This window comes from Chelmon rostratus, chromosome 12, assembly GCF_017976325.1.
Source record: "Chelmon rostratus isolate fCheRos1 chromosome 12, fCheRos1.pri, whole genome shotgun sequence".
NCBI classification, from domain to species: Eukaryota; Metazoa; Chordata; class Actinopteri; order Chaetodontiformes; family Chaetodontidae; genus Chelmon; species Chelmon rostratus.
This window is the reverse complement of record NC_055669.1, coordinates 10,496,074-10,521,331: the sequence shown is the minus strand read 5'-3', so window position 1 is coordinate 10,521,331 and position 25,258 is coordinate 10,496,074. Positions and strand designations below refer to the sequence as shown.

The 25,258-nt window shown below is 40.0% G+C and overlaps 1 protein-coding gene across 2 annotated transcripts in view; it reads left to right on the top strand.

Moving 5' to 3' along the window:
- Positions 1-25,258, top strand: part of clstn2a (calsyntenin 2a) — a 144,928-nt gene that overhangs the window by 112,166 nt on the left and 7,504 nt on the right. For both annotated transcript variants that reach the window (XM_041949398.1, XM_041949399.1), the window contains 4 exons: positions 1,495-1,680; positions 2,308-2,565; positions 4,261-4,382; positions 19,146-19,308. In XM_041949398.1, the coding sequence (XP_041805332.1) occupies positions 1,495-1,680; positions 2,308-2,565; positions 4,261-4,382; positions 19,146-19,308 (729 nt within the window). The remainder of the gene's footprint in view (positions 1-1,494; positions 1,681-2,307; positions 2,566-4,260; positions 4,383-19,145; positions 19,309-25,258) is intronic.

Here is a 25,258-nt window from a genome sequence, read left to right as displayed (position 1 = left end):
TAACCCTAACTAAAGAAATAATTGAAGAATAGAAGGTACAGGCTATTTTTGATCCAACTTATAGTGATTATCAAATCATAAAATCAACTGAATGACAATAAAACATCAACTGGATCTTCTTTTTGCCAATAGGGAAAAAATAGACAGTTGTTTTTGAGATTAAATGGGCACACAGCGTTGACACACCGCACATGAATCACAAAAAAACACTTGCCTAAAACCCTCCTAACATCCTCATCAGTGTTGCATGATTCTTTGCAATTTGGCTCATGAAAGAGGCCGTACTGCATAATCCTGTTGTAAAGCCATTAACCCATAGTAGTTTAAAGTCCATGAATAAAACATAACGCAGTGATGCATTCAAACATCATGTCGTTTGTCCATGCAACCTTATTTATTATCTGTGTGTAAAGGTCAGCAGCGCTTCTGCAGCTGTTTTTTGAAGAAGGCCCCTCGGGATAAATAGTGGCCAAATACATGTGGCTCCACCTCACCTCTCACTCCTCCTCACTCCTACCTGATCACTGCGTGTTTTCTTTCTTTGTGAATGTGTGTCTCAGGAGACTTCATATCATATTCTGTAGGCTTGGCAAGAGATCCCAGGTGTCCACCTACACACACACACACACACATACACACACAAGTTGACGCCATTCCTATACGCAATCATGCTTGTAAATACCATTCACCATGGTGATTCAGGTATTCTCGTACAATGAGGGTAGTTGTAACACCTGGGTAATGAAAATATAGCATCTGGCAGCAGGACTGACAGTTAAAAAAAGGTATGCACCCCTTTCTATCAGGCCTGTCATGTTACTGGGCCCTTTCAGTGTCCTTTTGACTTGACACAGGGCAATATTTCACTGAGGAAATTCTAAGTTCTGAAGTTGCCAATCTGTCATTCTTTCCCAACCCACATGCTCATTATAAAACCACCTACAGTAGAACGTAAAATAATATTTCCTACATTTCCGTGGACTGGTCTAATGACGCTTGAAATGTAGAAGAAAAGATTAGCAACAAGAGATGTGTTCATCCTACACGGAACAAGGTTTAATAAGAATAAATATGCTAGAATACATATACATACTTACAACTTACACACTCTACCACAATGTGATTATGAAGACAAATTAGTGAAATACAATTTTAATTTCGAGACAGGGCTGAAAAGAAGTAGACATTCAATTTAAATGGAACTATCTTATGATGGGTAGAAATGATCAATTTTGTTGTCAACCACAGTGAAACCACATGGTGCTGGTGCTTAGCTCTCCCAGTGTGTGCATATGATCAAGATAGTGAGATTAGTACCCTGAGAGAAGGTCAGGTCAGGTTTTAGTGGGATGTTAAAGAGGACCAACAGGAATATGAGATCACAGACCAGCTATCTATGCAGTGACACATGCAATGACAATGACATTATTTCTCATGTGAAAAGTAGGATTTACTTACTCTCATCAGCTACTAAACAAAATTTGATCCTTAAAGGTTGGAACAAGCGGGTGGACTATGAGCCAGGGACTGGAAGCAGGCAGCTGTTTCCCAAGATGCACTTAGAAACATGTGGAGGTCCCCTGTCTGGCGTGAAGGCGATGGTAGAGCTGCAGACCAATCACATCGGGAAGGGCTGCGACCGGGAAACATACTCTGAGAAGTCTTTGCAAAAACTCTGCGGTAAGTATAGAGAAAAGAAAAAAAGAGAGAAAAAGTTGAAATGAGGAGTTGCTAAAAAACGATGGATTGAAATGCTTTGTTGAAATAGTGAGGTGCTATTTAAGAGTCAAGGACTATGAAAGAGCAAAGGGTAGAAATAATAATGAGAGAAAAGGAAAAATTTAATTCAAAGAAGAAATTACCTCTTGACATCGTACCCTCTGCTGTCAATTAATATGCCAGTTTTCATGGCACTTAAATCCTACAGACTATTTTGAAATAATGTTTATTTTAAATTACATTTCCAAATGCTATTCCAAACTGTGACATGTGTTCATGGCTTTGCACTGTAATATACAGTATGTGTCAAACAGACAAAGAGTGTATTCCCTTTGACGAAGGTGGTGGTGGTGAGTGGTGACATGAGACTAGTTTCTATTTCTCAGCATTCACTGATTCACAGTCTACCTGTGAAGTTATATTTGTGACATTCACAAACAACATTAGGTCATGAACTGATGTCTGCAGATTTCTGGTACTTAGAAATCACATGGAAATTAAGATGGTTCTGGAGAAGCAGTTTCTCTCCAGGTTGATTCCCTGTGCAGCCGTCATGACAGCGTCGTATCTTCTGATTGGCACATCCAGGTGCAGCATCAGGCAGCACCGACCTCCTCCCTGCCCCCAGCCCTTCCACAAACTGGACAGCGTCTCTCCTGACTGACAGCGGCCGAGACAGTGACCTCATCTACAGATTCGACGGGCGTCAGGCTGCTAATGTTCCAGATCACGTGGTGCCCCAAAACCTGACAGATCAGTTCACCATAGCAACATGGATGAAACACGGGCCCAGTCCAGGACTCAGAGCTGAGAAGGAAACCTTACTGTGTAACTCTGACAAGACCGGTGAGGAAAAAATTCACATGTGCTCACTATTAAGAAGCAAGTTTCTGCCATCTAACATGTTAGAGAGTTAAAATTTGTTCAAAAAAAAGTTTGAACTTTGAGTTTGTATTTGATCTTTAATTTTTGTTCATTTGAACTACATTTCTGCTCCTGCTTTAAGAAACTGAAAACTACTTGATTCTTCTTATTTTGATTTTGAAAGAGTCCTCAATGTTAACATTATATGAACATAACATGATCAAAAACATCCTTTCAAAATAAGAAAATTAAAGCCAAGACTGAAGCCCACAATGCCCTTTGAAATTTACAACTTTTTCCCCACTGCATGTCTGAACTAAGCTGCCTGAACTGTGTAATTAAGTGAGCCATCTGCACATTTCACGCTCTCACAATGGTCTCACAGATGGTGTATTAGCTTAGGAAATGTGTAGTCTGATCTTGTAATGCAAAACTGCAGAGTAGTTTGTGTTAGACCATCAAAATCTTCTAAAACCCTTTTTTCATTTGCAACTTTTTGCTTAAGGATGTGAATGGTACCAGAAGGCAGAGCATGAGGGCCATATCAGCATACTGTGTGGAAAAATGGCCCTGTTTTATGTCCCATTATTCCTCTGGCTGAGATAGAAACAAAATAACTATCATGATAATTATCACAATATTATCTAAATCGCAGCATGTCAATATACTTATCAAATTGTTCCTAATCCAGCAGTTCTCAAACTGGGGGGAGAGGCAGAGATCCTCTGCAGGGGGGCGGAAGATAACCCGGGGAAAAACATGAAGTCAAACTAAGTTGAATGAAGATAATTTATGTAGAAAGAATACATAAATAGAATATATTTACATTTAACCAACTAATTCAATTGTTTTTTTAGTATTTTACCTAAACATTCTATATTTTTTTAACAAAAAAAAAATGAAGACCTCACACTGCGACCGATTTTGGTACAATGATATGGATTGACAACAAAAGATAATATTGTTAGTTTAAGTCAAGATGAATGAGATTGCCTTTTTTCACCCTGACATTACTTAGAAATTGATAAATGCACTCTCTGTGACCCCATGTCATGATAAATCAAGATTCAAATGATTTTCAAGATGTTGCTTTGCCATGATTTCATTTGCACTCATAGAAGTATGGGATGACAAACATCTGTTTCTATTTCAGTCATTTTAACACCAAAAACTGCTCTTAAAAAACAACACAAACATTGTCTTTGAAGCACAAGCACGAGTTCATCACTGTGGACATGTGTGGTATTGCACATCCCACACCTGATCCCACCTCAAGCTTATTAAGTGTATTATGAAAGCGGAGCAAGTGGGTCTTTCATTGCCATCTCCTTCAGACACCAGTCGATGAAAAAGAGACATACCGGCAGTATGCACACTGTGAGCACACTCACTAGACCCTTTCTGTCATGCTGATAGCTGTGTTTTGATGTGGAGAACCCATTTGCAGTAGCTGAAGAGTTTCTCACAGCTGTACTGCATTTTCTGGATGGTCCCAGAGAAACAAATCAAACTGCCTCCACAAGAGAACTTAAGGAGCAGATGCATCAGTTATTGTCCTCGAAGTAGAGGCCTCGAGCTCTTTGACTCATTTGCGGTTAAATGCTGGATTCTGTTTAATTTTGTGCATGTGTTGGTGTCTTTGTGTGACCACGCATGCTTGTGATCTTCCTTTTGCAGAGATGAACCGCCACCATTACTCTCTGTATGTTCACAACTGCCGCCTGGTGTTCTTGCTTAGAAGAGATTTCACTCAGGTCGACACTTTCAGACCTGCCGAGTTCCACTGGAAACTGGAGCAGGTGAGGAGTGTGTGTGTGTTGGTGTGTTTGTGTTTGTGTGTGTATACATGTGTGTGAGCTTGCCTGTGTCTTATTTGAGTGCAAACATAGATTCAGGGTGATTTTCTACAGCAGGTGAAGGGCTATCATTATTTGTGTAGTGAAGGGAGAGGCTCTCCATCCTAATTACCTGAGGCCCTCCATCACTTTCTTCTGCTCGCTGCAGGAGATAAGAGGGTAGAAGACACTGTTATCCCCCACACACATACACAAACACAAACACACAAGCATAGACCCAAATAGGAAATTCTGTTTAGTTATGGATAATAGCTCACCTAGCAGCAGATCTCTATTATCTGCCATGCTTTTGGAGTGTTATTGAACTAATTTGCAGTGAAGCTCACTGTTTCAGACCTGCAGAAAGCCTTTGAAAGGAAAATATTGCACACATGAAGTTCCTTCAGCTAGAAGGCTGCACATAATAAGCTTTTTTTCTCTAAATGTTTCACAGTGCTTTTCCTACTGGAAGTATCCTGCAGATGTACACAGCACAGCACAGTAAATGAATTACATAATGCACAGCAGGCAGGTAATTCATCCAAATATATAGATAGAAATTTAAAGTCTGCCAAGTGACACCTCATTTTTGCACCCTCCCTTAAAGACATTACAATGTCAGACCAGTCACTGGACGGATTAAAGGTCTTGGTCAAGGACACCTCAGTAAGGCGGATGCTTGAATGAGAATCATCCAGCTGAAGGGTGTCTAGTCACTCCAGCTCAGCAGGCAGTCACTGAGCAGAGAAAATCCTACTGTAAAAAGAAAATAAAATCCCTGGAGTCAAAATGATTTTCATGATAAGCCAATGAACTCTCTTGCACAGAAATCTTTCCACAGAGTCTCCCCATCTCACTAGTAATGGATGGTAGATGTAAATCTAATCTAATTGTGTACCCTTGGGATACAACATATATTCGCCTAGTGCTGAAATTATTAGAAAATGCTCCATAATTACAGCAAGCTGTGAGAAGTTTTGCTCACTAAGCAGATTATCAGAGATTTGTATTTGGGTATTTCCGTGTAAGTGCGCTCATGGCTGTCTGACCATGCATCTGCGTGTGTGTCTTCTCTGAAAACTGCTTTTATTTTGGAGTTTTTTCCACAGGTTGTCAAAATTACATGCAAGACTCATGCAGTCAGTCCTTGTGTGCATGCAGTCATTTCAGTGTGTTTTCTTGGCACTGTGTCTGCCGGTGCTGGTGTGTACCTTCCAGCCAGGTGGTTGTTTGTTCTGGTTCAAAGTTAGATTGAAAAGTTTTTCTCAGTCCAGTGTTCTTTTCTCCTGAAGTCCACAGAGGCAGATGTGACTAAGAGAAGGGCAGCCAAGTAGCAGACTACTGAGTTTTCTTAGCTAACAACCTCAAGACTCAGTTGTATTTCAGTCTTGTTTTTCTCATTCTCTTTCGCGCTCTTATTATTTTTCCCTTGCTCTCTGTCATTCTCTCCCACACATAAATACAGTACATCGATAGCAGGGATCCCATTTTCTCCTTTAGTTGTATCTTGAGAAGGAGCACAGAGGAAGCACGCAGTGCAGTCAAAGAGAATATGTGATGAGTTACTCACCAGTACAAATCACTTGTGCAGAGACTCTCATTAAATATAAATGGAAACTGGTCTGAAATACCGGAGGTTAACCAGAGAAATGACATCATAGGAGCATGAATGGACAAAATGGAGCGAAGACTACTCATAATATTTTCATAAACTGCCATTTCATTGATCTTTGATGTACAGTGTAGTTTAGAGAACTTGCTGTATCTATGTACAGTATCTCTATTTATGGTAGTGACGCCTGGAGTTTTTATGTAATCATTTTTTGGCAAAATGTCTGACAAAGCACTTATCCATTGGTGCTACTTGCAGGATTGTTGAATTTAATTGTGGACTTTGGCCTCTGCCAAAAGAGAAACTGGTGTCTCTTTTTACAATTGATTTAGGTCTGTGTTATTGTTGAATCTCAGTGCAAAATGGTGAGTATAGAACACTGCTCTTTGAATGCGAAGAGCTGACATCGAAACCTAATGGGTGCCCTGAAGCAGTGCACAGTATTTTAGGTCAAAGAGAAGTGAGCACAGTGTCCTTGAAAACAGCAGTAGCATTCTACAAATACAATATGAATCTTTTTTGAAGATGCTAGAAGGTTTAGTGGACTGTATAAAATTGCAGCCTCATGTATTTTCATCTCGCATTGATGATGATGTCAGTGAACCTACAATATGGTTTGGGTATGGTCAGGGTTTCTCAGTTGTAATTCATAGGGTCAACTGTGAGCTATTATCAACAATAAGGACAAAATTACTATTGCCATGGGCAGTAAAGTCAACACCTGGTGTTACAATCAGTGGACATGAAATATTGATCAAATGTTTGTCAGTAAAAAGGTTTTTCTCTGCATTCATTTTGACATGTCATAGCAGGAAAGGCACAGTTGTGATTAATGACATTAATTAGGTCTCTATTCCATTTAGATGACCTAGTTCCATTTTCTGATATTATGCATGTTGGCTCACCGCAAAGGTACACATGATAAAACAGAGCCATTGTTAATGTGAGTGGTTACACCTGTTTCCTGCTATGACAAGTAGAGGCTGTGAAATAACGCCTTGTTCACTCCTCGCTACTGTATATGACAGATACTCAGAGGTTTACTTTATAGTGGGAATTTTAGCTAATATAAAATGCAGTTTTATCACCTACAAAGGGTATTGCATTGGGGAATTTGTGCCATCGACTACCTTTTTATTCCATTGTGGGAATGCTCGATGGCACTGTGTGGTGGATAAGGTTCACACTCAATATTCCAACATTCAGATGAAATTTAAATATAGTGTAGTGTGCTGTATGTATCTTACTTCCTCTCCACCCTGTCATGTAGTTTATGTAGCTGCCATCTTTGCAGGTACTGGGGATGGGCGTGGCTGAGGGTCATCAGAAAAATGCCTAGTCCAAACGTGCACAAGCATTTTTCAAAACGTAGCTTTTTTTAATGCATTTTGGCCTTTCATCCACGTACTTTTAGCTTACTAAAGGCAGAGTTTATGCAAAAACCTCATTTTAAGAAATGCATGTTTATGACAAGGGCAGTTTTGGAAATCACCTGCTACACTTGCAGTATGTACTGATTTGGCCAAAATGTAACATGTAGTATGCAGACAGAAATCTGGCAAAATCTGCTTTGTGACCAAAATATCCAGATGTTGTGCTGATTCTGCAAAAATCACAGTATGCATCGGACCAGTCTACCTCGAGTACCTTGTCCCACAAAGTGTTGGAGCAGTCACAATAACCAGATTATTACAATTTTAGTATGCTAGTTCACTTCTGACAATTTCTGAGGTGAGAAATCATGTGTAGATTTTGAATATTGAAGTTTTAGGAAAACATTTGCGATGATTCGGAAAAGTATTTTTAAGAAGTTGCATAAGCGCCTGCAGGGGTAGCTAGCTAACCGACCAGCCAGTCACACACAGACCCCACAGTCACACACACCACTGCACCCAACACAGTAGACTTCACCAACAATGGTAGAGGAAAGCGAGGGCCACAACTGGAAGATATTTTTGATTTCTGTACTGCTGTTATTCTGTCATTACATTTTTGACCAATTTTATTAAACTTGCAGCTATTGCCGGGGGGGGGGTCACGATACGACCACACCAGCGTGGGTGTTAACATGAACAAAAATGCCATAATAACAAAAAGCTGGTGAATCTGGTTGCTTCCAATCGTCAGATAGGGTTACCCATCTCTCAGGTAAATACTTATCTTTCAGAAACATTGTGAAAATCCACATTTATAATTTCCTTTTTTTAGAGTATAATGGATTGCTGTGCAGTAGTGTTTTTTTGACATTAGCCGTGTTACTTTCCAAAGCTGAATACCAGCTAAGCCTGGCCTGGCTTACTGCAAAATAGGTCAATTTAACACTTCCATACTGCATACTCCTATGCAAAATAGTATGTAGTACATACTGCATACTGCATTCATCAGTAGTGTGTAGTGTGCAGCTCCAAATACAGCCTAGGCAACCGTTTGCTGGTTCTCTCCTCTCTGTGACACCCACTTGGTTTTTGGTTGACGTTTGGCTTGTGTAGCTTGTACTTTATGCACAGGAGGTGCTGCAGTGCCTTGAGGTGAATAATGAGGACAAACTCAGAGAATAGCAGAGAATGTTGAAAACATTGAGTGTTGCAGATTAAAGGAAGCAGGAGAAGAGGTCACTATGGGTTGTCACAGCTGCTTCTATACTGTCCTTGTTCCTCCAGCACTTAGAAAGGACGCTCAATGGCTTCCGCGGCAACTCCATTTAGCTCTATTGATTTTACAATTCTCACCCCAAGAGAGGAGGGGGAGAGAGGGATGAAAGGAACCTGGCAAAGAGGGAGAGAGAGAGAGAGAGAGAGAGGCTTCCATTTTCCTTGTCGGTCAAATGTACTGAAGGAATGTCTCATCTGACAGACACTTTTCCACACACACCAACAGGCACTGACTTATTTGTGAACACAACCCATACACACACACACACACACAGGATGCCAATTTTCCTTGCTCTTTTTCAGCCTTGGTAATGGACTGCAGGATGGATCACTCCTCTCTATGCACATTATTCACTGTCCGTGAGTCTAAAGAGTTCAGTTCAGTTGAATCCAGGTGTTCAAAAAGGTGTTCACTCACAGTCAAATCAAACGGTCCCATGCAAATGAAGATTCACTCCTGTAATGTCCTGTTAGCAAAATATGGTAGGAATGTGTCAAACATGCAAACAAAGTCACACAAAGCAGAGGATAGAGGGAAACCTACAGAAGTTCAGAATAAACAGAAGTGGATAAAGAAGTCATTTTTCCCAATCTACCCCATTTTGTACTATCCCTACAGCTCAAGTTTGCCCATCTTAGCAAGATAATGAACAAGTGTGTGTTTGTGATGTGGCATTGATCTAAATCCTTACAAACGAGGTGTTATTTACTCACAACAGGGTTCTTAGAGCAGGAAAAATCTATGTGAACAAAGAGGTGAGGGTTGAGACAAATACGCAGTATTTTTCTCAGCTGAGGCCTGAGATGTAAAAACGATAAGTCAAAAGCCAAAGATTTATTTGTGTTGGAAGCTGTTTCACATCAATCCAAGAGAAGTGTACAGTTCACAGATCAGATGTTGTGAATTACAGACAAACTTTCCAATTTCACCAATTACACGGCTCGAAACAGCTGCGGACCTCCTGCTATTTATCATTTATGTCTGGGTTTGATTATATGGACGGAATGCTGGAGTAGCACAAAACAACCCTTGTCTATACAGCATCTGCAATTATGTGCCTTATCTGCCTGCTATTACTATGCTCGTTGTGCCATGGCTTGTTCTCTGTCCTGTGTTTATTAGAAGCCTCCCTTTGTTTCTGAGATTAATTGGATGGTGGTGGTAGTGCTGGTATTTGTGAGAGTGTATTGCCTCTCTGTGTGTTTGTTGTAGACACCAGGTGAGATTGAGGCGCCTACTCAGAGAGCAATTTAGGTCCATCTCAAACACAAGAGACTGACTGAAAAGTGCTTCAGCTCAGTTACTTGTGTGCTTACAATGCTTATAATGTTTAGAATGCTGTTATAGCAGTACAGTAGTGCAGTTTTTAAAGGCGAAAGGCAGAATGAGTAGGATTTGTCAGTTGTGGTTTATAAACACAACAAAGTTGACCCCTCCTCAACGGCACCAGGGGCGCACGCCCCTCCCAGAATACATCCCACTGTGCCACCTCGCCAACAGGTGAAAGCCCACCCCAGATTAACGCTCGTTTTGACAGCAGCTTTGTCTGCTTTGCGTTTCATCTCACTATATTTGCATGTTTTTTTTGTGCAGTGCCCACCATGTTCGTAGCTTCCTCTTGGATGCAAGCTGCTGACAGTCTGGCACCTGGTAACTACATTTTTAGAAAGTCCAGCCCTCACAGCCTAAAAACTTTTATTGGCTAGAGGTACACACCCACTGGCCAAAGGTTGACACCCAGAACATCCCAAGTACAGCAAAATAAGCAGATACAGACAAGGGGCAGGGTCTCTGCAGATACACACCCCCAGACACTTCTAGTGGGTCATGCGATGCTTGAGGGAGATTGTCTTTGGATTAGTCATTCTGCCTCTAAAGCAAGCATATGTGAAAGAGGGATATGTTTGTTTACCTCACCTTACAAAAGTGATCTTGTAATTGTCGGAAAAAAATCTCCTTGAAGTGAAATGCTTATTTTATGAAAGACACACAAATCCATACTTTTGTTCAGTCAGCGTCATGTGTTCTCTGGCCTTGCTGTGTTTATTGACTTTATTATAATATTATTTCCTATGACTGAACTCTGATTTGGCAAGTCAGCTATTACAAGGATTCAGTATGTAGCATACTTTAATATAAAAGAGCACAAGCAATCATGAAACACACTTTTTTTGCTGTTCTGTAAGAGCAAAACAGAAAAAGACAAAGAGCAACAGAGAAGATATTGAACATTGCCTCTAGCGTATACATTTCCAGTGTGTGCGTTTATTTTATTTCTGGCTTCTATTTCCCAAATGAAGTCATTTGAGAGCTCAGCTGTGCTTTGTCTCCTTCAGGCACTTCCTGTGTTTTTCCTACAGTATGTAGAGCTGCTGCATCTCACTAAATGTGTGAGTCTTTGCAGTGTGTGTGTGCTGAGACTAGGGTGTGACAAATAGTGACTGTGTTTGTTGGTGTAAGAGGCGGGGTGCTTACTTCCACAGTCTGCTACTTATAGACCACTCAGAGGACATGCTGAGTGCACTATAAGCAGCACTACATAAGAATTCGGTCAGCACACTAATGTATTGACAGCTAGTTTATTCCATGTCTTCATTTTCTATTTTCTCTCACTCCATCTTGGTCTCTCTTCCCCTCTGTCCATCACTTTTTTATCCTCCCGTTTCTCTAATTCCTGCCTTACCTGAGGCAAAAAGGGGCTTTTCTGGCTGACCTTAAATGTACAACTTAAATAATTCACCAATATTATATTCCTGCATTAACCAAGTAAGAGCTGCTGAGGCGACAGAAGAGACAGATAGACAATAGAGATTTTTCAAAAATCCTGCAGCAAAACATAATTTCTAAGTGGACCTTTGACTTTAAGTGGCAGGCGTGTTTTGCATTCTTATTTAATCTTGTGCCTCACATCTTTCTTTGTTTAGCTTTTTCAATTGTGTCACTGACATGAATCAGTTGCTGCAGATCTTCCCTTCATCAACATGCTTTAGTAAAACTTCTGAAAGCAGACCTTGATGCAGTCTTTAGACAGTCATTTTTCTTTTCAGTTAGTTCAAAACTTTTCATTTGGACATTACGACTAATAGTTGTGAATGTTATGTTCTGCATGACCATGTAAACATCTTACATCACAAATAAGCTGGTTTTGTATGACAAGGTGTGTTTTATGGACATGCTGTGGAGCAGGTTAGCAAAGCTCTTTTCCTTTCTGTCATTTTTTCTTTTATTTTTTTCTTTCTTTTACCACCCTTCTCATGCTGTACCACCACACTGACACATGATAGGCTGACATCAATAATGTAGTGCCACAACACTGACAGAAGAGAGGGGAGCAGAGGAGAGGCAATGAACGTGAATAAGAACAGAGGAGATGAAAAGAGAAAGAGAGGAGAGATGCAGGTTAGGATGGAGTAATGAAATGGAGGTGGGGGATAAAAGGAGATGGAAAGCAGAACAAAGGGGTGTGGAACAGGACAGATGAGAAGAGGATAGAAGAAGGAAAGGAGGGTAGTGATGCCAAAAAGCAAAGATTCAGATTTCCTGAAATTATCTTATGACAGAAAGTAAGCAATCAATATATTTGGAGAGGACAACAGCAAAAAAGAGTGTTGTCAGCATACAAGAAAAAAAATCATGCCCCAATCATTACCAATCATTATATCCTTCACATCAGCAAAAAGCCTAATGGTCTTGGCCCGTGGTTCTGTGCCAAAGCAAAGATCAGTGGTCTAATGGGACATGCCTGCCGGGCGCTGTTCATCACATGAAACAGATCTGAACACCATTATATATGGTTAGCATCCAAATAAAGATGTCTCCTCCTATCCCAAACCTCTCCAAGGCATCAAAATAAACCTGACCCTATTAAAGGGCTTTTCAGCAGCCAGCAGAACGTCCTCATTATTCTGTTTATGTCAGCAGATAGAAAATGCCCTGTGAATAAGGGGTTATGTTTGGTTTTCTCCCTAGCAAGATGCACAATAAGCCCTTCTGGTTTCATTACCTCCATCCTATAACCTATGAATATTTGGCAGAAAAAAAAAGGTTTAGGACTGTGCTCTTTATGTGAGTAGTTGATCTAACGCAGAACAGGCAGTGTCTACTTCTTTTACCAGATATCCTTTGGGTGACAACCTGAATTCATCCTACAGACTCTATAGTATTTTCAAGGTCCAATTGGCTCTTAAGATCTTCCTTCTTTTGTGCCCATGTATAAGATGTAATAGCCTCTCGTAAATACGCCGTGGCAGATTTCCACAAGATAGACGGGCTTATCTCTGGTGTTTTATTCTCAGCTATAAAACACTGCTATTGCATGGTAGTATACTCAACAAAGGGAATCTGGCTCAGTAAGGTATCTGAAACCTAATCTTTATAAGGATTGGAGATGGCTATAGTAGTAGAGGAATGATCAGAAAGTGTCTGGATACCGATTGGACAGTTCTTGATCTTAACCAACACGGGGAGGGAAGTAATCTATTTTAGAGAATACCTGAAGGAGGAGAGCGTATATTCTTCTATTTGAGTGATGAATCACTCTTCAGATTGTGTATAAATACAGACTATAAAATGGACAAAACTTCAAGTTTTGAGTGGAGCTGGGAGGTGAAAATATCAATATTACAGAAACACAAAGTCATCTCACGGTAGGAAGAAAGCAATGTAGCAAAGGCTGGGAGAAAATCAGGGGAAATCTATGCTTTATGTACTGGTTATAGGTGGAGTATAAATTCTTTGGAGATTGGCCTGCTCGCGATAAAGGAAATCAGACAGCAGTTCTCCCGATGTGTTATTTTAACAGATATGAAAAGAAATTGTGTGAACAGTTCTTCTAATACTTTTGGAGTTGTAGGATGAGTAAAAACAAACCTCTCCTGGCCATCTCCTCCCGCAGGACCGTGGAACTAGCTCACCTACACTGGCGTGGAGTCGGGTTTTTTTTAATGTTATCAATTACACCTGTGCTTTTCCTGTTTGACATGATAAGTTGTCTACTGTGCTAAAAGGTTCCTCAGCCTGCACATGTTCCTGCTGGTTAGAATTCTGCTTACGTGGATGGTGTGTGGAGCTATGCTGTCACCAAACAAGGTGCACTAAAAAAAACGGCCTTTTTCAATAGGATATTTTCACAAAATAGGAAAAAGCACAGCTGAAAGTAATGCAATTAATGATGGTTCAATTCCTTTTAGCTGCTTCACTCTTGTCCTGGTGTTGTTACCCCTGTGCTTCTTCCACTGTACTATGACAAGTCAACAACCCCTAAAAGGTGCAACAAAACAACAGTAAAACCAAGTTCAAACACCATTTTTGTCTGTTAAGATGGATACTGTGTCAGATTAGCTGATTATAGACTTGCCCTAACAACCAATCATGGCTTGCTGTCTTTTCACAATGTGCATGATGTCACTGCAAAGGAGTTGGTAGGGAAAGGACTCTTGGGAAAATGAATGTAAACAAATTGTGGTGCTGCGTATGATACTGGCTGTCTTGTGTTTGGAAAAGCCTAAAAAAGAAAAAAAAGGCATGATAGTGACATTTCCTCTATTTCACAGTTGCATGCTGCATGATGTCCTCTATGCGGCATCGGTTGTCGTTTACTATGATATGCTTCAATCGATTGTTGCCCCCGACACCCATTTTCATTCTTGATGTCTAAGTCTGTCAGGTCAGGCTGGTATCATGTGGTCTGAATCCTGCACAGAAGTCCTAATAAGAGGTCTAACAAGGTGAAATATTTGAAAGCACCATCCGTGAACGTGACATGGGTTTATTCAACAGGTCCCCGTAGATGCAGCACATAAAACAGTGTGTTCAATGAACCCTTTCAATCTTGAAATAACCTTAATCGGTCAGCATATTTATTTGTTAAAAACTTGACTGCTTATCTTCCTTTTTTGTGATGTTCCCAGCATCTGCTGCTGTCCTCAGCTTGTTCAACTGAATTTTTTTGTTGTTTTTGTCCAAGTTCAGTGATCTTGCCTTCTGAGGTAAGCTGCATTTTCACCTGCTGAAATCAGACATTTAATTTTAGTAATCCTTTTGGCAGAAAAGCAACTGTTAATTCTGTGAGAAGCTGAATTTCTGCTCCAATGGGCTGCAAATCTTCACCATACTATAGCAATCAGAGCAATAAAAGGAAGAATAGATGAAAAGTTTTCATCAAAGGAAATGTTTCCATTTCTCACACTTCTCATCAAGCAGGCCATGTTTACGGATCTATAGAAATTTAAGGATAGCATGGCCTTTCCTCGAAGTTACTCTTGAATTACTGTTTCCCTCAGTTATTCAACTAAAGTGGTGTATTCCATCAAAGAGGTAGAAATTTCAACACTGGAAGTGAGAGAGCGCAAAAATGATAACTATCCTCTCACTGTGAGTGCATCAAGTAAAATATTCTGTTTTTGCTGTTAGAAAACAGCAATTTGATTTGAATAGAGGTCCAAAATGGATCACCAAACATATATTTTGTAGTGCATCTACATTAACAGGGAGACATGGTCTTAGCAGAGGCATAGAGACACCTCCACTGCTGCCCCCCCCCCCCCCCCCCCCCCCCCCCCCCCCCCCCTCTCTCTCTCTCTCTCTCTTTCTCTCTTTCTCTCTCTGTTGTGGGACTCCTCTGATGATTCTGTTCATTCTAAGCAGGCCTGCAACCTGCTTGGGGACCAGCTCATTACAGTGTTTCAGCGTTCGTTGTGTTGTTACTCTGGTGAAGAGGAGAAATACTTTCAAGCTTCCACTGATTAATATGCCTTCAGACATGCATTGTGTATACAAATATGTCTCAAGCAAAAACAGTACAGCTGATGGTATCTACTAATGATGTGTGTGTGTCTGTGTGTTTACTGGGGCATGTATGTGCATTTGTAAGTGCGGGTTATGAGTTGTCAAGTAAAGAGAGTCAACAAGATAAACAAATTAAATGCTGGATTAGATCCTTGGCTTTAACTTTTCCTAATTACAGTAGTCACAGGCACTGTGTGTACATACAATGAATGATTGCACTAAAAGCCACTCTGTAAAGTTAATGTCTAACAAGATGACCTGTGTTCTTGCCAACAGTGTATTCTTACTTACACTTTATTGCACATTAAATAATAATATACACAGTATTTGTGTTCATTGTCTGACCCTCAGTGCCTGTCAGCTTCCATTTGTGCTTTAATATTCATGCAATAAAATCTGATTGCGACTCTACTGAAAGCTCCTGCTGTCACTGTACATGCATTTCTTAATAAGCATAGAGACATAGAGGTCATTATTTGTTCATGGCCTCTATTTCTGCCATTTGGTCCAGCACCAGTTATCAGTTATTCCACTCAAAAACACAGACGGAGAGGAAGAATGAGAGAGCACAAGATTAGAAATTAAGGAACTCTGTGAAAATGTTTTTTGTAGTTTTTCTGGAAGTGGAGCTTTGTGGGGTTTTGTTTATTTGTTTGTTTGCCATTTTCCCAAAGTGTTTTTTCACCATGCTAGCTGCAAGGCTCTATGGATAGTCTTGTCTGTTTGTTGGTCGGTCCACCACTTCTGTCCAGACTGAAATATCGCAACAACTATTAGGTTGCCATGACATTTGGTTCAGGTGTTCATGGTCATCACAGGATGAATCCTAATAACTTTGATGATCCTCTGATTTTAAGATAAAATTGAAACACAGCTGTGGAGGTGGAGATAAAATTTAGTACACAAATCTTGTAATAACTCTAGTAACTGCTGATCAAAAAACCTTTCATCTAGCACCATCATCAGGTCAAAATTTTAACTGGTTGTTTACCTGCTAAGCTAATGACATTCATCTGCTTCAGCTGTACCTTGTGTTTAGTACTAATCAGCAAATGTTAGCATGCTAACACACTAAACTAAGATGGTGAATATGGTAAGAATTATATCTGCTAAACATCTGAATGTTTGCATTTTAAACTCTTAGTCCTGTTTCACACTTGATGGTATGAATTTTTGCTCCTTTTTTTGATGGCATTATAATAGCAGAGAAGGACAGCAGGAAAAACATGACCAAGAAAGCTGCAACTCCTGTCAAAATCCAGCAAGTTCAAAAAGATCAGATGCCCGTTGTAATTCTTCTTTTTCAGTGTCTATATTTTGCAGTGACCTCCACAGGCAGTCAGCCAGCCAGCAGCTAAATGAAAGTGGCAATTCATTCTGCCTGTGTACCACAGTACACATACAAATCCTGAATGTGAGCTGATGAAACTAAAACACACTGTCATTGTTAATAACATGCTTGGAATCATGGGATATCTTAATCTGTGTACAGCAAGCGAGCAGCAATCTGAGCAGGTTGTAATTTGATCTAATTATGTAGGTTTTTTTTTTTTACTTGTTCTTGTTTACTTGTTCAAAAGATTTGGATTTTTCCAATCAATTATTGGTATCACACCAGAATTGTAGTTTTTCTGAACGGCCAGATGTCAGGCCTTAAATTGTGAGGTTCAGATCTAGTTGTGGTCATATAAGGAAGCAGTCCATAGAAAAAGCATAGTGGTTATCCCACTGTCTGCCAAGAGATGTGACACTGTGTGGGAGGAGCTTCTGGGATATCCTGTGGGAATTTATGCCTCTTCACACTTGAGAGGGGTGAGACTCTACGTTCTAAATTGTACATCCCTGGAGATTACTAGTGGCTCCAACACAGGTCTCAATTTCGTTGTCACACATCACAGCTTGAATAAACTACTTGTGTGTGTTTGTGTGTGTGTGTGTGTGTGTGTGGCCACTGAATCTTGGAAAGAAATTCAACAAAATAAAAATCTATCTGACTCTTGTATCCTTTCCTGCAGTTCCTCTCGGTGCATCTCAAATTAGCAGATATTCTCCTTCAGTGCAAATAAATTGTTTGCTGTTAATTCAACCGAATCCTTCACACCAGACTGATTACAGAAAAACCGATGCTGTAGCCATAAGAGGAGGAACAATAACGTTAGGACTTCTAAATCCTTTGAGACTTCACCAAGTTGCTGAAGACATTAAAACTGTAAATATGACTTGAAAAGGAAGCACACTTGCAGTTTAATGGCTTTAAATTGAGAGTATTTGCATGTCTTGCTTTAATTCAGATAACAGGCACCATGGTGTGTATGAGAACGATGTGTTGTTGCTTTCAAGGCTTCATGCTGTGTTGTATCTGTCATTGATCCTTTCAGCCGATGAAATAGGTGAAAACAGCACTTATTCCTGTTTATCCATATCACAGCATATTACAAGACAGAATATGACATGAATCTTTGCAAGCTACCCTGGGTGTTGGGAGTGTAAGTGTTTCTATCTTAGGCTCATCCGTTTTCTATACCTGTTTATCCTGTTTAGGGTGTCAGTGAACTGGAGCCAAGCAAGGTAGATCTTGGACAGGTCACCAGTCAATCACAGGGCAAATGCTGCATTCATGTAATATCAAAGTTACTGCAATATCTTATTTTGCTATTTACTGACTTGTAAACAATATTCATTTCAACATTACATCTGAGATTTTTCTGAAAATGTTGTATGTGATATATTTTGACTGGTACTATAATAATAATAATAATAATAATATGGATGTGACTGAAAAGGCAAACAGCTAAGCAAGAATGGATGGATAAAATGCTATATTATCAATGCACAGTATTTTTAGATCTCTTGTTGTCCCATCACAAAATCGCTCTCAAGTCATAGACGTGGGAATCGTTTGCCTCTTTACCTTCCATCCCACAGGGTGATTCATATAGAATATGCAAACTAAACCCCACACAGGAAGGCCCCGGCCAGCCACCCAGTTCAGGTTATAAATAAAACAGTTAATTATTTAGTCAAGAAAAGCAATATGTCGGTTAATCGCTAGTGAAAATAATCTGTAGTTATGGCTCCAACTACATGTATGCAAAATAGCTAAAGTGTCCACATATTGTTGTGGCCCAGGTGGAGGGAAAGTGTGGTTGGGTGTTTATCGTGGGTAGAGAGGCAGGAGGGAAAGAGAGACAACAGGACATGTCCTTACAAGTTCTCTAAATAATCAAAGAAACCCAGGTCTCCCACAGCCGTGTTTGTCACTCATTCTGTGCCTTTAATGAACAGCTCATTAGACGCAAACCTCATTAGCTATCTGACGATAGGGAGCAAATGATCCGGAGATGAGGAGAGGAATTTGTTGCGTCGCTCTCATTGAAGGTAGAAAGGCGGGGAACGTTCAAGGATGCGCTCTCGGTCTCGGCTGCATGATTGGAGTAAACATCATCATCTTCAACGGCATTCCTCTAAATATAATCCTCCACGGAAAAATGCTCCTAACCTAAATAAGGCCCCCCAAAAAGAAATGTAGTTGCCAGAGTAATGTATTTTTAAAGCTGCCCCATTTTTGTGTATGTACAAACTTAAGGATACTTTCTTATTTGAGTGCATAATAAGAGGACACATAGCAGAAAATTCTACAGCATAGTAACATGATAACCTCTCTCTCCTCTTTACAGATCTGTGACAAGGAGTGGCACTATTATGTGATCAATGTGGAGTTTCCTGCAGTGACACTATTTGTGGATGGTGTGACCTATGAACCTTACCTGGTGACGGATGACTGGCCGATCCACACCTCGAAGATTGATACGCAGCTGACTGTGGGCGCCTGCTGGCAAGGTCAGTGTGTGTGTGTGTGTGTGTGTGTGTGTGTGTGTGTGTGTGTGTGTCTAAAAATGCACAGTAGCTTTGGAGTGATGCAGAAATTTGCCCATGGCATTAAAGAAGCTAAACTCAGACAGGAATGGGACACAACTGATGTTGCACGTTGTTGTGTTGTTGGGATATTTTACAGCTATACTATAATCTGACAGTCGTTTTATATGCAGCAGGCTTTTCAGCTTGAGGTTATGGTTTTTATTTGCCCCGCATAAAATGAAGTAACAGAGTTATTCATAGGCCTATTTCCGCAAAAAGGAGCCATATCTGTACAGGAGAAACATTATCTTTATCACTTATTTGTAAGCCCTGTAGTTCATTCTGTTATGTAATTGGTTTGTGGTTGCATATTGATAGTTACAGCAGCTTTAGTATTATAAATGCTTTTTGTGAAAACCAATAAAGGGATAAAAAAATAAATTAAAAAACACCAAATGAGGGAATACTTTTTGGAAGAATGTTCCAGGAGAATCTGTGCCAAAGAGCACTGGAGCTGTTCTGGTGGCTTACAAAGACACTTTGTGTGGGTTTTTTTCTCTTTAATTTGTCACCAGTATCTGCTGTAGATATACACACACATCAAGATAAAACAATTGCTTTTCTACAGAGCAGTTTTGTTTAAATATAAAATAGTGCTATTGTATTGAATAATACATAAGAAGCCTATATTTGTGCCAATACAAAAAGAAAAACAAAATTAAGCATTGTATTTATACCTGTCATAGTATTTTGATCAGAAACTCTGTAATACATGGAAAATAATTAATTGACACAGAAACAAAGCTGAGATCAAATCTGGCAATTCATTTGTAGTTAAGTTAATCAAAGTGTTGTGAAATATACAGAAATGTAATTTTTCTCTAAATATGCAAATGGGTAATACCTGGAAAAGGACAGCAACCTTTGCCAAATATGGAGAAACTGCATTACAACAACAGCAGCCAAAAGAAAATGACATTACATTTGAAGCACAAACAGAGAGAGAGAGAGAAAGCAGGAGTCTTAATGCTAAGATAAATAAAGAGATTAAGATTCATGCCCCGGGGCTGCAAGCATTTCTTCTTTGAAATGGAGAGGCGCTAGCCGTGTGGGTATCACACAGGAAATTCTGCGTGTCAGTTCCAGCGGCAGGGAACGAGAGCGGGTAGTGATCACATTGGAATGAATAAGAGCTACCCTGCTGCCATGTTTATGACTTGAATAATTATACAAAAATGCTTTACAGGAGGGCAGAATGACACAGTAGTGATCCGTTCTGCAGCTTGCCTAAATCACGCTCACAACCCTCACCAGCATCATCCAGAGCTTCATCCTGATGCCGTTTTGGTTGCTATTTAAATGTCTTTTCATCCTGTGCCTGATTGCAATTTTCTTATTGTCGTCATCATTTTCTTCCTTGCTTCATACAGCCTGGTCTTTCTGCCTCTTTCCATGAATCTCTGATTGTGAGAGAAAGCCCTGAAGGAAGGATTAGCTAGAGTGAATGGAGGACAACTTTGCCAGCTATTACATCCCAATGAAGCCGCTTTAAGCTTCACTAAGCCGCAACTGATAACTTTGCAGGCCATTAGCGAGCAAGATTGCCTTTCAGCCTCTCATTTCTCCATCCCCTTTTCCCCACAATCAACAACATAATGATGAGACATGTGGAATGAAAGGCATTCAGACTGTATTCATTGCCCTGCAAACAAAAAGGAAAACGTGTGTTGTCACCATACAAGGTTAACAAAAGAATGGGTTGGTTGTTGGTGTGGGGGGGGGGGCTGTTTTTAAGTTTGGATGTAAATGTGTGTTTTCCATCGCATTTCATGTGCAACAGGAAAGTGGGTGTGCAATTTCAAAGCAACCCCCCAACAGTACAGTACACAAATACCACAGAAGCACAGTGTAGGCATCAAGAGCCTTGGGTAATTTTGTGTTAATAATGAGGTACCAGTCAACATATACAGCAGTAAGTTTAAAATGAGTTGCAATTTAAGTAGAAGCACAGCTTGCTTTGTGATCGTATTCTTCTAGCACACAGTGAAATGAGAACAGAAGTCATGTTTATTGTCCCAGTGCACCACTACGAGCATAAATGGTATTTCTTTTCAAATCGAAAGTAATCCACTAGACCTTTCTCATTTTGGCTCGACCAAGCAGAAACAGTGCGGTGCAGCTAATCATATTAATTATGGTTCTGTTCCATTAAGGTGCCCCACCATTAAGCCAACAGGTCAAATACAAGTGCCAAGGAACTGGAATGAGATGCAGGAGCAACAGCAGTTTTCTGCGTTATTGGTCACATCTGTGTATGACAAGTGATCCTTTTTCTGAAAGAAAAAAAGTCAGACTCAGATAAGATAAAACTTTATTTATCCCCAGCCGGGGAAATTGGGGCATTACAACAGCATGTAATAGCAGTTGGAAAGAAAAATAGCAACAAAGATAGAGAAATTAAAAAAACAAGACACAAAATAAAACGTGACTATATATACGTACATGTTATACAAGCAACTATATAAAATAAAAAATATGTAGAAAAAATATATAGTGTTAATGCTATTGCACAGAAGAAAAAATATACAAAACAGTAGAGAAAAGATGTAGTGTTGCACAAAATGTAAAGGAAATATTGCACAAAAATGTAAAGGATATGAGCGTATGTTGGCATAAATGAGAAAAAAACAACAGATTATTTGGCAAACGACCAAATAACGAGTTGAATAATCTGACAGCTGATGGAATGAAGGACCTGCAGTAGCGTTCCTTCTTACAGGGTGGGTGCAACAGTCTGTTACTAAAGGAGCTGCAAAGGGCCCCCACTGTGTCATGCAGGGGGAGGGAGGGGTTGTCCATGATCGATGTCAGCTTGGCTAACATCCTCCTCTCACCTACATCCTCAGTGGTGTCCAGAGGGCAGTCCAAGACAGAGTCAGCTCTCCTCACCAGTTTGTTGAGTCTTTTTCTGTCCCTCTCAGAGCTTTCACAGCCCCAGCAGACCACTGCGTAAATGAAAGTCCTCAGTAATGTCCTACATACTCCAAAGGACCTCAGTCTTCTTAGAAAATGGAGAAGACTTTGGCCCTTCCTATACAGGGCATCTGTGTTGGTGGACCAGTCCAGTTTATTGTTTAGGTAAAAGAGGTAAAAGAAATAAGTAGCTATTCAATGTAAATTAGCAGTGATTGCTTAGTTACAAAAGTTCTCAGTTATTAGCGCTTTATTATGTCCAACATGTGACGTTTCCTCATCCTCGTCTTCTATCGTCTTTCATTTCTCTTTTTTGTGAATCTACATAAACCTCATATGCACTAGACACAATCAGTTCACACGTGGTAATGCAATCGCAAAGACAGTGCCTTGATGAAAAGCTTTCAACCAAGCATTTGTCAGAGAGATCAAGAAGGAGACTACAGGACAGAATAATGAGGACAACTGCTACATTTGGAGAGAAAGGGAGGTCATGGATTCCTCACTCTGCTCCTACTTACACCCACTTTCATCAAACAGTGTTTACATGTCTGCCTCTAATGCATGGGCAAGTATAAAGAATAAGAATAATAAAACCTATGATAAGGATGATATTTGTAGTTCTTGCAGTATCTGATGAATGCAGAGGGAGTGACACATACAAATCAAATTGCAAGTTATTCTAAATAAGACCAAAGAGCTTTCTAATCATCTTCAGTTATTTTCTGTTTGCTAGTTTGACATTCATCATCAGATGGGGAAGCCACAATCCTAACACAAAAACAGCCTCAGCAATCCAACAGCAGTACTTTTGTTTCATCTGGAAAAGGCACACATCATAGAACACGTTCTTATGAAAAATGAAGGGACAGAGCAATATACTAAAATGCAGCCACAGCATTTCAGTATTTTTTTTGATTTGACAAACCTTGATGTGTTAGCATGCTCTGGTTGTGATCTAGATGTAAAATAATAATGTCCATAATGTAGTATAGGAAGAATACTTGAAGGTGTGACCTTTTAAACTCCTGCTGCAGAGCTGTCATGATAAGTGAAATGTGGGTGACAACTGCCAGAATGACCTCTACACATACTCTACTGTGTGCATACATACAGCACACAGAGCAGCACGCAGACCAGTCAGAAAGTGTCATAAAGCTCTCGGGCTGGTTGGATGGCCATGCTGGGATCAAAGACAGGAGTTTTGTTCCCACTGCCTGCCAGTTTGTGATTCTGAGTGTGAATGAGCTTGTAGTCTAGTGTCTGTCTGTGTCTGCATGAGATAAAGTTTATAAACCTTCCTCAGACAGTTGGATTGTTTGAGCAGATTCTAATTTCTTCTGTTTTGCTGTTTGCTGTAGTGTTGTTTATGTGGTTATTGCAAATCATGTGCTGTTTTAGTGGTTCTTGGAGAACATGGTCGATGTTGTGAAATTGTAAGTTACTTAATAAGTGACATGTTAATCTTGTGGCCTAGGCGGCCTTTGTACACTGTAAGTCTCCTGTTGTCTGGCATGCTGAAGGCAGTTGTTTGCTGTCTCCGTGACAGGATCTTCTCTCTGAGCTCTACATGTATACACTACTGTGTGATTCACATTGACAGAGCTGAGAGAGTGGATGCCTCCAGCCCATGCTGGCTGGCTGGTAGCTGCTGTTCAGAATAATGTCTGCTGTTACTGTCTTCCATTCCCCTGAGCCTTGCTCTGCAGAAGAGTGCTGTGCAAGGAGAACCTCCAGCGTGCATTACAGTGAGTGGGTTAGTAACCTCAAACAACAAAATTATTTATTCAGCATTCGGGCACGAAGAGCAAATATTCAGTATGACAGCAGGGATTTTGATTTTGCTGCAGAGGGTTGAAATATGGTTAGTTCAGGAGTGTAAACAATGATGCTGATGGAAATATGTTGGACAAAGGGCCTGGAATAAACTAGTAAACAAGGTGATGAATGGGAATATTCAACAGTCAATCAAACTTCAGTGTAGCTTGTTTCCTACCTATATTTTTTAAAAATGTTGTATTTCATGGGTTTTGGCTGTATTTTAAGATTGAACTTTATTTTTGTAATTTTCAACAGAAAACAAAAATCACCACTTAGTTCTTCTTGTTTGTTTTTAACAAACTAAATTATTTAAGTCTTCTTTAAGTGTGTTAGCGTTTAACAGTACCGAGCACTGTTCTGTGTTTGCATAAACATTCTTTAATGTGTCCATTTAATTTCATGTTTTTGTTTGATTTTGTTATTATGAACCAATACCAACCATTACTGTCTAGAGATTCTTTTCAAATATTTCAGTTAACAGAGAAGCACAATACAATGTAGTGTTTATTTGGATTTCAAAAATGCAACTTAAATCTTCCTAAAAGAAGATGTAAATGTTTAATTTCAAAAACGAGGCTGCTGTCCAGGAGCTCATATTACACCTCCATGACATTTTGCAATTTACCATTGACTGATACAGCACCAAGTATGAATATTTGCTTCATCAGAAGTGGTGAACTTGCACCACAGAGCAAAATCTTGTGTTATGGATGAAAAAAACACACTTTTTTTTACTGCATAAGATGCCAGGGCTTGACTGAATTTGTGATGGAGCTGACCCCACAGACTGCAGTGCTGCGATACCTCACACACACGCAGACTGTGCCAATGTGTTGGCTTGCAGTAGAGGTTCCATTCATTTAGCATGAAAGGACGTATTTCCCACTCTCTCCACTCTCTGTGGCAGTTGCAGAACATTTCAGGTCAAGCACACATTCCATCTGTCAAACCCATACATCAAATTCAATGCATAAACCTGACAGGAAGGGTCAAAATATCTGTAGCTGTACCAGCTGTTGCAATTTCATGTCATAGTTGTTGAGTATTGCAGACTTACTTATTTGTTTGTGTAATGCCGCCTACTCTTAGGTAGCTTTTTGTCTTTATTCAGTGATATGACACAATTGTTGCCATCAGT